Source organism: Sebastes umbrosus, chromosome 2 (genome assembly GCF_015220745.1).
Source record: "Sebastes umbrosus isolate fSebUmb1 chromosome 2, fSebUmb1.pri, whole genome shotgun sequence".
Classification (NCBI taxonomy): Eukaryota; Metazoa; Chordata; class Actinopteri; order Perciformes; family Sebastidae; genus Sebastes; species Sebastes umbrosus.
Window position 1 is genome coordinate 15,751,328 of NC_051270.1, and position 13,028 is coordinate 15,764,355.

The 13,028-nt window shown below is 38.9% G+C and overlaps 1 protein-coding gene across 2 annotated transcripts in view; it reads right to left on the bottom strand.

The window, feature by feature from the left end:
* Positions 1–13,028, bottom strand: part of lpin1 (lipin 1) — a 35,157-nt gene that overhangs the window by 6,365 nt on the left and 15,764 nt on the right. For both annotated transcript variants that reach the window (XM_037746561.1, XM_037746569.1), the window contains exons 4-15: positions 9,555–9,651; positions 9,233–9,452; positions 7,302–7,376; positions 6,964–7,053; positions 6,672–6,783; positions 5,696–5,918; positions 4,676–4,828; positions 4,470–4,563; positions 3,071–3,270; positions 2,819–2,912; positions 2,235–2,304; positions 50–142 (exon numbers count right to left, since the gene is read on the bottom strand). In XM_037746561.1, coding sequence (XP_037602489.1) covers positions 50–142; positions 2,235–2,304; positions 2,819–2,912; positions 3,071–3,270; positions 4,470–4,563; positions 4,676–4,828; positions 5,696–5,918; positions 6,672–6,783; positions 6,964–7,053; positions 7,302–7,376; positions 9,233–9,452; positions 9,555–9,651 — 1,521 coding nt within the window. The remainder of the gene's footprint in view (positions 1–49; positions 143–2,234; positions 2,305–2,818; positions 2,913–3,070; positions 3,271–4,469; positions 4,564–4,675; positions 4,829–5,695; positions 5,919–6,671; positions 6,784–6,963; positions 7,054–7,301; positions 7,377–9,232; positions 9,453–9,554; positions 9,652–13,028) is intronic.

Below are 13,028 nucleotides of genomic sequence, written 5' to 3' on the forward strand. Positions count from 1 at the left end.
ACAACTGGCTTAATTATCTCACCAATAATGTGTGTATCTCTGTACTTACTGATTTGGAGTCGCTATTCCGGCTCCTCCATGAGAACCACCAGCGTCCGCCTTTCTTTGGCATCTTCTCCTTCATGATGTTCTCCACTGAGGCCTGGAGACAAGCATGCATATACAACTCAAAACTGACTGGAAATGTAAATCAAAACTGACAGAAAAAACGAGGTGAAGCAGGTAACACAGGTAAACCTATAAACAAAATGAACATGAAGCACAACAAATACAAAAGTAAAAATAACCAAGAGCACATTTCAAATCACACTGAACTCCAACTAAATCGCCAAAAGTAAAGGCAGTTACAGGTGGAAATTCAATGGCACACAAACAAAGAGACTTCTGAAGATTTGGACTGGATAGCAGTGGGGAAAAATGCAACAAGACACACCACAAGGAGGAAGAGGTTGACGGTGGTGAGAAATGATGGCAAAAAACAGGCAGACAGACAAAGACATGCCCTGACCAACACCCAAGCAAAGCAAGAAAACATCATACAGGTTGGGAAGGGCTGGAGCCAAACAGACCAGGGAGGCAGTATGAGAAGAGGCCAAATGCAGAAAACACGTAACTCATACACCAACACTTAGTACACACAAACATCGGATGGATGGTGGGAGAAAGGAAATATGTAAATAAAAGGGAAAAAATAAGGACGGGGATAAAGACATGACATTATTAAAGTGTTAGGAAAACAGTTAGATTTGATGCCATAAGTCACTGTGGTATAAGAAGGTATATATAAGCTTCCCCATGTTGGTATCAGACTGAGTATCCACAGCAGTGCTGTCAGCTTTGTCCATCGTAGTTAGTGCAATCAAATACCAGTGTACTGTATTATTGAAATGGTTGAATATTGATTATTATTAGAGCCAGAAAACAAATGTGAATACACATTATCTGGTAGCTTTTTTATGAAATAATGAGAGGACGCTGGTAAATGACAACACTGAAGTGACACATCAGATTAGGGAGAATTAATACAAATGAATAATTGCAAAATGCTGGGAGCGCACAGGAGAAAGGGATGCAGGAGGGTTGCAGAACACTAAAAGACACCAAACACCACCTAACAGATATAATGATAATATAATCAAATTCAAATAAATTCAACATTTTTTAATAATCATTCTATGCTGTATAACTTTTACCCTGAAGGACATGTATGTTGTAGCCCCAAGTATATAATAATTATATAATAATATGTAATAATAATAAAAAAGAGGAGATCACAGAATGGAAAAAATGGGGCAAGAGACCTTGTGCCGGACCAAAAACAACATAAAACAACAAAAACCTCTTCATTTACTGTGATGAAAAGAGCTCTACATGACACAAGCTGTGACACAAGGCAGGTTTGAGCGTTATTGACAAACGGCAACGACAAATAACTATGCAACTTGGGGGATGGAGCGCTCCTTTCTGCTTCAACCCCAAAATTTTATGAGTGCAATGCACCATAGTTTGCCTTGTGCAGCATTAACATAGTTCCTAAAAATCATTTTTAGTTCCTTCTTGTTTTCAGCCTATAGGGACTGGGACTGGGCCACAACACTTTTACATGATGAATATCAAAAATGCAATTTAAAAAAAAGTAGCTTATATTAGCATATAACAATAATGATAACAACTAGTTGAAAGTAACTGCGTAAATCTACTCAAGTACAAATTGAGGCATTTGTACTTTACATTTACAAGCAGTAGCTCAATCCATAGGGACTTGGCTTGGGAACCGGTTCAAGTCCCCGCATGGACCAAGTACTGAGTGTGAACTGGTCGCTGGAGAGATGCCAGTTTTCTTCTTGGGCACTGCTGAGGTGCCTTTGAGTACTTTGCACATTTAGATTTTAAATACAAAACAGTTACAAATAAGATCCATTTTATAGATTAAATTACCCAACAGCATGTAAAGTACTACAACATAAAAAATGCTGCTGACACAGTAATGCATCAGTAATAATAATAATAATAATAATAATAATACAGCAATACAATATATAATAATATAGAACTGAGAGGGTCCATTCTGTTGCATAATGAGTACTTTTACTTTTGGTGAATATTGGCTACTTTAACTTAAATAAATCTGAATACTTCTTCCACCACTGATGCCATAAATTCATAGCGTAAAACACACAGTCCACTGGAAACGCATGTGAGTATATATATGTGTATCACTGTGGTGGTCTTACCTGCGGCAGTGGTTTCTGATAGACCTGCATGGCCAACATGACAGGAGCGGCTGTGTTCCAGTTGTAGTACCTACAACAGATGACAGGGGGCGCTATAAAGCGTTTCTTAGCACCTCAGACTTCTATCTGACAAAGAGAGCTGACATATTTGATTATGAAGGTGAATTGTGACTCCTGTGACAGTTATTTGCTTTCTTGCTGAGAGTTAGATGAGAATATCAATATCACTCTTACACACGTGAAAACAACAACTTTTTACGCTTTGTTTGTTGGACAGATTATACAAACGAGACATCAACATTAATCCGACAGTTTAAGAGGTGCTGGTAAAGAGATTTTGCTAACTTATTTTGGATATAAACAGGCTCGCTGTTTCTCCACTTTTACAGACTTTGTGCTAAACTCTGCTAACCAGCTGCTGGCGCTATCAATCGTTTCATCTAACTACAAAGCAAGCAAGCGAATAGGCATTTTTCTCAAAATGTCGAACTATTCCTTTAAAAGCTAAATTTTTATTGCACCATGGTGCCATGGTGTCTAAATGTGTATCACACTTTGGTATTGAATAATAAAGCAGTACATACTTGTTTCCTATCCTGACCACCAGGTTAGGGTCATCAATAATAGAAGGGCTTTCAGAGAACTGCTGGTAGGAAATTGCCCTCTCCTGGAACTGCTCTGTGTTATGAAACACACACACGCACACACAAACACGGTACATACAGACGCAAGAACACACACAGATTGACAGACGTGTTTTAAAACAAAGAAGAGGAAAGCAATTGAAAAGCACTGTAACCTTAATTTTTGTCGTTCTGTCCCATTCCTCATCCTACCTCTTGTGATCTCCGTGTTGTCAGTGAGTCCTCCGCACAAAGAGATGGCAACATGAGGCAGGTCCCCCACGTGGTCAGACAAACTGTCTACGCCGCTGTCCATCCCGCTGCTGCCTACTGACTGTGGGGACTGATTGGCGCTCCGCACTCCCATCATCATCATCTCGGAGTCCCCTCTCATTGAGCTACTGCCTCCGTCACTGAGGAGAGAGAGAAACACAAACATCTCTGAAAAATATTGTTATGATGGTGAAGGTCAAATAAACAGTAGCCTAAAGTGCCTTAGTAGTACCTAAAGAGTTTTGAAAAGCAGAAATGTTAATGTTCACATCAGCCAACTACGGCCACCACAATTATGTAACTGTGATAATCAATTACTGTAAGCATTTACAATAATTTGCAGACTGAAAATTAATCTGTTCTCTAAATGTAGCACTTGAATGAAGTTGCATGATTCTTGCACTTTTTTTCTTGCACCCACATTGATTGATTGAATGCACTTATTGCAAGTCACTTTGGATGAAAGCATCAGCTGAATAAATGTAATGTAATGCAGTGGTGGTTAGCTATACACTGTAAAAAAAAAAGAAATTTTACATTTTTTGTCTGTATTTCAAAATGACGGGAAAAAAAATGTAAAAATTACATGTTTGTTGTGATTTATATGTAAATGTTCTTAGATTTACAGTATTTTTGTAATCACAATCATAATTATCTGTATTTAAGCTTTTGTTTATCATTTTTAAAGATAATTATTCTGTTTTTTAGAGGTTTATGATTAACAATTAATTTATGTTAGAAGAAAAGGATTTCATGGAATTCTAAAAATATTTCTTGAAAAAATACAGATTTGTTTTGCAAAACTTCTGAGAGTTAATGTAAATTTGGACTTTTGCAACGTAAAATTACATGTTTAATTTGTGATTTATATGTAAATGGTCTTAGATTTACGGTGTATGACTATTCTAACAATAAATATATGTTAAAAGTAAAATATTTCTTGTGAAATTACAGTAATAAAGGCTAATTATATAAAGATAATTAATGTTTTTTTTACAGTTTATTTATGTTAATTAAAGGACAGTATTTTTCCATTTTTTAACAGACATGTTGTGGCGCCCCTGCTGCTGGAATATTTTACACCTTTTTTTTTTTTTTACAGTGAAGCCATAAATCACAAAAATAGTCAAAAAGTAATTGATTACTTCTGAAATAATAAAAGTATTTTCAACTCTTTTGAATCCTGCTGAGGACCTCCATGGTGGCTGCCAGAGGGTGAATTACACCACATGAAAGCCCTCTATACATTAGGTGAGTGTGTTTGGGGTGGAGTGTACTTTTTACTCATATAAAAGCATGCACAAACATGTTCGATACATGTCTATGTTGGTTACTGAACCTTTTAGGGAAGTAGAGAGCAGCTACTTCAGGCTCCAGCTCTGTAATGTCATCCAGGTATACGCCATCAGCACCAAGGTGTTGGCTTCTCTTTTCTAATCAGAGACAATATTACACATCATCAGTAGCAGTAGCATGATAAGGAAGCATATGGACACTTTGAGTTCAAGAAAATCCTTTGTACTGTTTGAGATAGAGCACTGATACCTTTCCTCTTGGATGGTGAATCAGTTCTTCTGATGGGACTTCCTCTGTTCCCGCCTTCTTCAAGTTGATCAAGGAGAATCCTGGGAGACACTGAACAGGCTGTTAAACCCTCCATCTCTGCACATGATGGCCCAACGCTTTCCACCTCTCTCCCTACAGAAATAAAAAAACACATTAAAGAGTCAACTAATGCATAAAAACAAGGTTGTGGGTCACCAGGATATACTGATAGATGAGCTTATCTTTTCCACTAGGACTCTGCAATTCTACAATCACTTAATTTACCACTTGAATCAGGCTGTCCTCTTGATTAATTATTCATCCATGGAAAAGTTATCAAGTTACATCTGATTCATTCAAAAGTCACATTTGCAAAACGTAAATAAAAAAAGCACCACTGGAGGTCACAAGTGCTGCAAGTCTGACAGAGAGGTGAACAATCAGTGGGTTACCTCTGGGTTTGAAAAGTGAAGCCAATGTCTTCTTCAATACAGCATGATGTTCATTTAGTTAATTATGGTCCCATTTAGAGCCAAAGCACTATATTTTAGGGCGTGTCTACCTTGTGATTGACAGGTCGCTACCACGGCGTTGTCTGGTCTAGGATTTGTCTGTGTTTTTGTCGTAGAAATTTAACCCTTTCACAGTGTGTTTTCAGTTCATGAAATTAATTTAACATTTTTGGTTGCCTAAAAAGTCTTATTCAGCATTCGGTTTTCCTTAGCTCCACCCTCTCGTGTCACTTCTGGTTGCAAAAAAATAAGATGGTGATGGCCAAAATGTCGAAATGGAGGATTCAAAACGGCAGTCCACAAACCAATGGGTGAGGTCACAGTGAATACGTCCACTTCTTATATACAGTCTATGTTAGCAATACGTGAATACATTACCTTGATAAATGAGTAATAATACAATTTATATAATTGTTGATATTAATGTATTAATGTCATTCTAGTCACTTGTACAGAATACTTTGCACATTAAAATTAATTCTGTCTTCTATATAACTACCATGCTCACCTCCAGCCCTGTCCCCAGTGGTTAGTCCGACCCCGGCTCCATTTTTGCTTTCTTCAGTGTCCTTGTCCCCACCATGAGCATCGGTCTCCCCTGGCTGGGGAGCATAGAGAGTGAGGGAGGGGGGTCCAGTGTCAATGATGGCTCTGAAGTGAGTGCTGGCAGACACCGGGATGGAGACGGCTGTGACATGGTCCTGCTTCTGCAGGGAAGTCAGGAAGGCCGGCTATGAAAGAGAGAGAGAGGGATCAAAGTTGTTACACAATATATTTTGTGTGTGCTCAAGTATGATTCTACCCTTACTTTCCTTATCTCCATTTATTTCTCTATTTTGGGAAATACACTTTTTGCTTTCTTTAGATGAGAAGATTGATACCACGCATGGCAAATATATTGTTAGTTTAGCATGAAGAAATAGGAAATAGAGGAAAACAGCTAGTCTGTTTCTGTCCAACAGTAACAAAATCCACCTAGCAGAAACTCTAAAGCTCACTAATAATCCAACTGATTAGAGAGGCGTTATCGGTGGATATCAGCTTCATAAATGTGGGTCAGTAGGGCCCTGCTACAGCCAATATTAGGTTTTATAATCTATACACATGGTAGATCATCAAAAGAAGGTATAAAAGAAGACGACAGCGACCTCTAGTGTCCATAGTAATTATGACAGGAGCAGAAGCGGAAGTCAGGTGCTGTAGTATAGACAGTGTGAAACTCCATAAGGTGTGGAGGTTGAGGATGATGGATGGGGCACAAAACACAGGGCTTTCACCCAGGAGACTGATATTCACATCCCATGTGAAACCAACAACGTGTAGTTGTGTTCACAATCAATGTTTTTCTCTAAACTTAACTATTCCTTTAATGGTAGTGAAATGTTTACAATACTAATGTGTAGAACCAATACAACATGTATATGGTTTTGAAATCTGTATAAACTATGTACTTTCTGCAGGGGTGTGTGTGTGTGTGTAGATACCTGGGCAGCCTGTGGCAGCTCCCCCCAGGTCCACAACATCTCAGGGTTGTCTTTGTTCTGATTGGATAGCTCTGAGTCGCTCTTCGGCGTTGATGACCTAGAATCATCGTGGCTGCAGGGAAAGTGAAAGACACTTGAGTTAAATCAGTTTGTACTCAATATTTCCTATAAAGTGCCTTTAATATAATTAACTTCAAAACACTAGAATAAAATAAAGCAGAATATTTCAATAATTTCCAAATATTGTATCTGTTTCCTGTAAACTGTGAGTTTTCCTTCATTAGTGCGTTACCTAACAGAGGAGAGGTGAGAAGCCTGCTGAGGACAAGAGATGGACAGACCACAGGGATAAGGGATGGAGAGAATCTCCTTGATCATATGACTACGGAAAGATAAAAAGACACAGAAAGATACACAAAAACAGAAAAAGAAGACAAAGAGAGGGAAAGAGAGAGTGACAGAGAGTGTATGATTATCAACTACTCAGAAAACGTATTAAAAAATATTTTGTACAATATGAACAGAGTAAAAAAGAACTGAATAAAGGTCAGGAAGAGTTTACTAGACAGTTAAACAAGACGAGAATACGTTTAAGTGTGTATCTGTCTGTGTTTTGTGTCAAAGTAATACCTCTGTGGACGGATCCAGTCAGTGCTGGGGTGTGTGTGCGTGTTGGCTGTAGACCCCTGATCACCGTACACAGGTCTGAACACAAACACACACATGCAGGGAGATGTCAGTCATATGCACACACACATTATTTCACAGCCTGTGAACAAACCATACTATATAAATAGTGTCTCTGCAAATCCAAATAAAGTAAAACAAGTGATTTATTTATGCTAGTAAAATGTTCCAACACAAATAATAGTCTGTTTATCTCGTCCTAACTTTGAAAAACGACCTTAGCAGCCTGTTTGAGTAACCACAGTATTAAGCATGACATGAGGAAGACACACATTCTTTCATGTCTTTAAGGGATTCTGGAATTTTCCGGCACTAACATGTGGTTAACATCCTAAAAAAAGAGCCATTATTTCAAAGAGACAGAGAAAACTGTGGGAACAAATCCCTGGAGCACGTCCCACAAACAGAGCTGGTTTTCAAAGCTTCACACATCTACGTAAACACAAACATGCACACACATGCAGACAGATTTTATCTCCCTAATTTGTTTCTAAGAATTTAATTTGAATCACTTAAATGATTCTATTGAATTGAGACGTAAGAATAATAAAAAATTAGGGCTGTCGATCGATTATTTAATTGCGATTAATCACAAATTAATCAAATTTTTGATGTGTTCAAAATGTAGCTTAAAGGGAGATTTGTCAAGTATTTAACACTCTTATCAACATGGGAGTGGGCAAATATGCTTTCTTAATGCAAATGTATGTATATATTTTTTATTGGAAATCAATTAAAAATACAAAACAATGACAAATATTGTCCAGAATCCCTCATGTCTGTAAAGGGGAGACTCGTGGGTACCCGTAGAACCTATTTTCATTCACATATCTTGAGGTCAGAGGTCAAGGGACCTCATTGAAAATAACCATGCCAGTTTTTCCTCGCAAAACTTTAGCATACGTTTGGAGCGTTATTTTTCTAGTTTCATATTCACTCACTATCTTCACTCTAGCTTTAAAACTAAGCCTGCTACAACCTAAAAATCGCAAGTTGCGTTAAAGAAATAAGTGGTGTTAAAACAAATTTGCATTAACGTATTATTATCGCGTTAACTTTGACAGCCTTAAAAAAAAAAGGTGGAATATCATTAGCTTTGTAGGTACCAAAATGTTGTTATAAACATAAATATTGGACCTGATGATGGCGCTAGATGATTAGTGAGGGTATCACCAAAGCCATTACAACTCATCCTAAGGGGGACATGGTTGTTTGTTCAAAATGTCATGGCATCAATCCAATAGCTGTTGAGATATTTCAGTTTGGACCAAAGTGGTCGACATTCCCACCCAAAGAGCCATACTGCTATAAATGGACAAATTCCAATTTTAGCATTAACCGAATGTCCTGTTTTTATATTCCTGTTCTTCTGAATCATGTTGCCCTTTTTTTAGATAGTGAGAACAACCACTTACACACTCATTCATGCCTGAAAAACATTAACACACAAACACACACAGTCTCTCTGCTTAACACAATTAGAGGGGTTATTGGCATCTGCTGGTTCATCTGCTTCACAAACAGCATTGTGACTGCTGACGAAGGTTGTTTGCCACAGCAATGGAAGAGACTTACTGGCATTTAATAACCCACTCTCTCTCACACACACACACACACACACACACACACAAATATCAACATAATGACATAGAGGGAAGGCCCTTTCAAACTCCTCTTACAGTCTCCAAATATTTTAATATGACAGAAACAAACACCCATAAGCTGCTGGCTCAGATATACTACGGTATTTCTGGTTTTCGGTCAATCCCGAAAGTCTAAAATGTTCAAACTGAAACACACAATCAATCAGTCAATTGTGTGTGTACACACACACACACACACACACACACACACACACACACACACACACACACCTGCTGTCAGACTCTCTCTCCTCATCCGAGCTCATGTCAATAGTAAACATGTCCTGGTCGTCCGAGAACTCTTCCCCGCTCTCCTCTCTCCTCCCTCCTCCTCCGCTGCCCGCCTCTGGCCGTGCCTTCCTCCTCCTCTTCCTTCTCTTCTTCATCATCCCGCCATCACCTTGCTGCACTCCCAGGCTCTGGACGGGAAGTGAGCCGCAGGGGATGGTGTCTATGTGATGTGAGAGAGTAGCATGAAAACTGTTAAAAAAAAAAAGCACACACACATCTTCAAAAATTCCCAAATGTGTTTTTTCAACCGGGCCTACTGTACCATGGTGACGAGAACCGCCCCGGCCCAGCGCGGACTCCATCAACTCTGCCCCCGTTGACATGATGGGTGACGTTGCTAGGTAGGACGGAACAATTTCCTGTCAACACAGAAACAAGACATGGTCATTTGAGGTCATCAAATATCATGATTAACTTCTAACTCAAACTGAAATTAACAGTGTTTGATGAAGATAAAGTGGGGAACAAGTTAAAGAGTCTACAGCTGCTGTAGCTTGGCACAGGGCTCGGCACAGGGCTTTCTCACAATGACAATGCAAACATGTCTTGCAGGCGTAATGTTTAACATTTAGATTGTTAGCATTTGCTAATTAGCACAAAAAAGTACACATTCAATTGAAACTTTACTGCTTAAGTGAACATTTTGAATAAAAATGGTGATGGTTGAAAAGTCAGGCGGTCACCAAAATCATTAGGCCTATTCACTTATGAACATGAATGTCCCAAATTTCATACCAATTCTTTAAGTAGTTGCACTAAACCCAAAGTACAGCTGATGGGAATGTAATTAGTTTAGCAGGTATTTGATAAGTTTTGACCTAATGATGGTGCAACATGAAAAGTCACACGATCACCAAGGTGAACAAACAATTTATTTTATCCTGAGGGGCACATGAAAGTGCGCTCCATATTTCATGGCAATCTATTGAACGGTTGTTGAGAAATTTAACTTCAAACAACAAATGTCAACATGCTGGTGTTGCTGGGGGCAAAGTCTGAGAATGATGAATGGCTGTACAAAATCTCAATGCAATCCATGAAATAGTTGTTGAGATATTTCAGTCTGGAGCAACGCAGCTAGCTTGACTAAAAAATATGATATGCATATGTGTTATACCACAAAAACACAGCATTGTGGAGTAGAAACTGAGTGTTGTTGATTGATGAGACAGATTTTTTTTCACATGCAAATCTACATAATCTGATGGGAATTTGGGTTTGAGCTCAGATTAGTAAAATCACACAGATTCACAGTCTCACTGTAATGACTATAGGCTATGCCAGGAAGAGAAATAGAGAGACACAGAGGCAGAGAGGGGAAGATAAAGAGATGATCCAAAGAGTGCAGACTGACACATGCCTTGCAGTGCACGTGTCATGACGCAGTCCATCGTAGCCCAATTCATTTTGATGGGAGAGTAAAGGGGACAGTGCTCAGGATGTGTACTATGCCAGGTCACAGCTCATCTGCTCAGAGCTCTAACCTTGCTGGAAAGATCCACACCCAAAGCACTTTTAGTTCATTTAAATGTTTTTGGATGCTTTATTCTCAATATATTAACTAATCTACTAACATAACTCTTTCTCTCAAAACTAGACGTGTTATTTCTGTGAATACGATTTTCTGCACAAAACTGAATCTACCTGCATCAAGGAAATGTGTGACGTAAGAATTCTGTTCTATCATTTGAGAAAAACCCACTTCACCCATGAAGCAGACCAGCAATACAGTGTTTGTTTATACACTACAATAACTAGATGACATGTTGTAATAACTGAGATTATTAGAGCGAGATATTTCAAAGTAACCACATGAAGATAAATTACAGCATGTGGGTTTTATTACCACAGGTGTTCAGAGATTCCTCATGTTCTAGCCTGAAGATTAATTTGGTTAATGTTTCCCATGCGGAATCTATTTGACAATATACAAGCCCTGACAAATCCTCAAATTTTAACTATTACCCCCTGAGGAACAGAGAGGGAGTCGAGGGAGGTTGGGTAGAAAACGCACAGAAGATCTGGCTTGATGCCAAATAGTTCCCTAAAGATGTTGTTGATCTTTTTCCATTCAAAGTGGTGAGACAATAACTTTACAGACAGATGGAACAAAAACATTGAAGGAAGATAAATCATTTGAATCTGAAACAGACCATACTATGGCAATCATCTGTGTGTGTTTTTCTGTGCTTAAGTGCCGTACAGTACGGTATATGTTGTATGTACTGTCCGCCTATCTGCGCCTCTGCATGTCTTGTTTGTCTTGCACATCTTTCACAATCTGTTTGTCTGTCTCGTCTGTCTGGACAGCACACAGATCAGTGGCAGACAGTTCCTGAGTGCAGTCTGTGTGCAACCGACTGTGGGGAAGGTGAATTTGGCAGAGCTATAAATAGCTCTCTGGTGGTTTTCCACTCTGGGGAGGAAAAGTTATGTCAAGGAGAGACCCAAACAGTGGGACGGACATGGCCAAAGAGAATTTGCAAATAATTCCCAGCGTTTGTTTGAATTTGAAAAAGCATCTAAGGCATTAAAACATACTTTATTTCCCATCCATTTAAGACTGAGGCGTTACAATATTCTTGCAGGACCCACTCTAAAGAGCAACCATGGCACCTATCGATGGATTGACTGATTGACAGACAGTGAGTATTGAAAGCAGATTTAGACCATTCTCTCAGATTAGGAATTAGATCTTCTCAGATTATGACATATTCCTCTGAATTCCTAATAGGGAAACGTAGCCAACTCTCATCATGCTCACCACTCATCCTTGTTTCGCTCAGTCGAGCGCTCCCCCTCATGGCCCTGACCCTCCGATTTACCATGAATCCTCGTCTATCACTTTACAGACTCAGTTGTCAACACAAAAGGAAATGTTCCCAGGTCAGATTGTTTTCTGCTCTATTTGCATTTGTGCTGCACATACTTCTATGTAACATGACTTATTATGGATGAAGCTATTTAGCAAGGACTTTTGTATTGTTTTGAACAGTTACCCAAATTCTGTACAACTCTAGTTTGACAGATAACGTCTCAGAAGATTGGATGTTTGTCAAGTATTTTATTACTATTCACATTGTCAGTGGCATTGTCACATTGTCACAGGACTCCACATGATGAATGGGCGATGTGTTTCCTGGGTGCATACCTCATAGCACACACGGTGACGCACATGGAGGATGCTTTATTTAAAGTACCTTTTAAGTCCATACATTTTTAGTTTCTGCATCCCTATTGAGAACTGAACCCTGAACTCTGGCGCTGATGCCAGCAATGCAGGTCACATGCACATGAATAAAACAGGAGATGAGAAGAGGTGGTTTGCATTAGAAGACAATAACCACGGTGGCTACTGAGTTACTACTGGCAATGCATGCATAGGAGAACAGCATATAACTAGAAGTCGCTCAGTTGTTGTCTGACAGAGAAAAAAAGAAAATAAGATTTCCACAATCGTGTTAAAATGTTACAAACTGTACACTGCTTGTTTGTGTGTGTGTGTGTGTGTGTGTGTTTATGCTTTCTGTCTGTCCTGATGGTTCATTTCCAGGAAACTAAAGTCATGCTGGCCAACAGGATGCCACACAGGGACATAGGCTCTTGTTCCCTCTTGTTCTTCATCTTATATTTCAGCTGATTTGCTGACGTCTTTATTTGCTTTTGTACAAATAGAATCTCATATTATCAGATTGTTTTCCAAAATTTCAAAAATAGATGTCATTATCCATGTGTC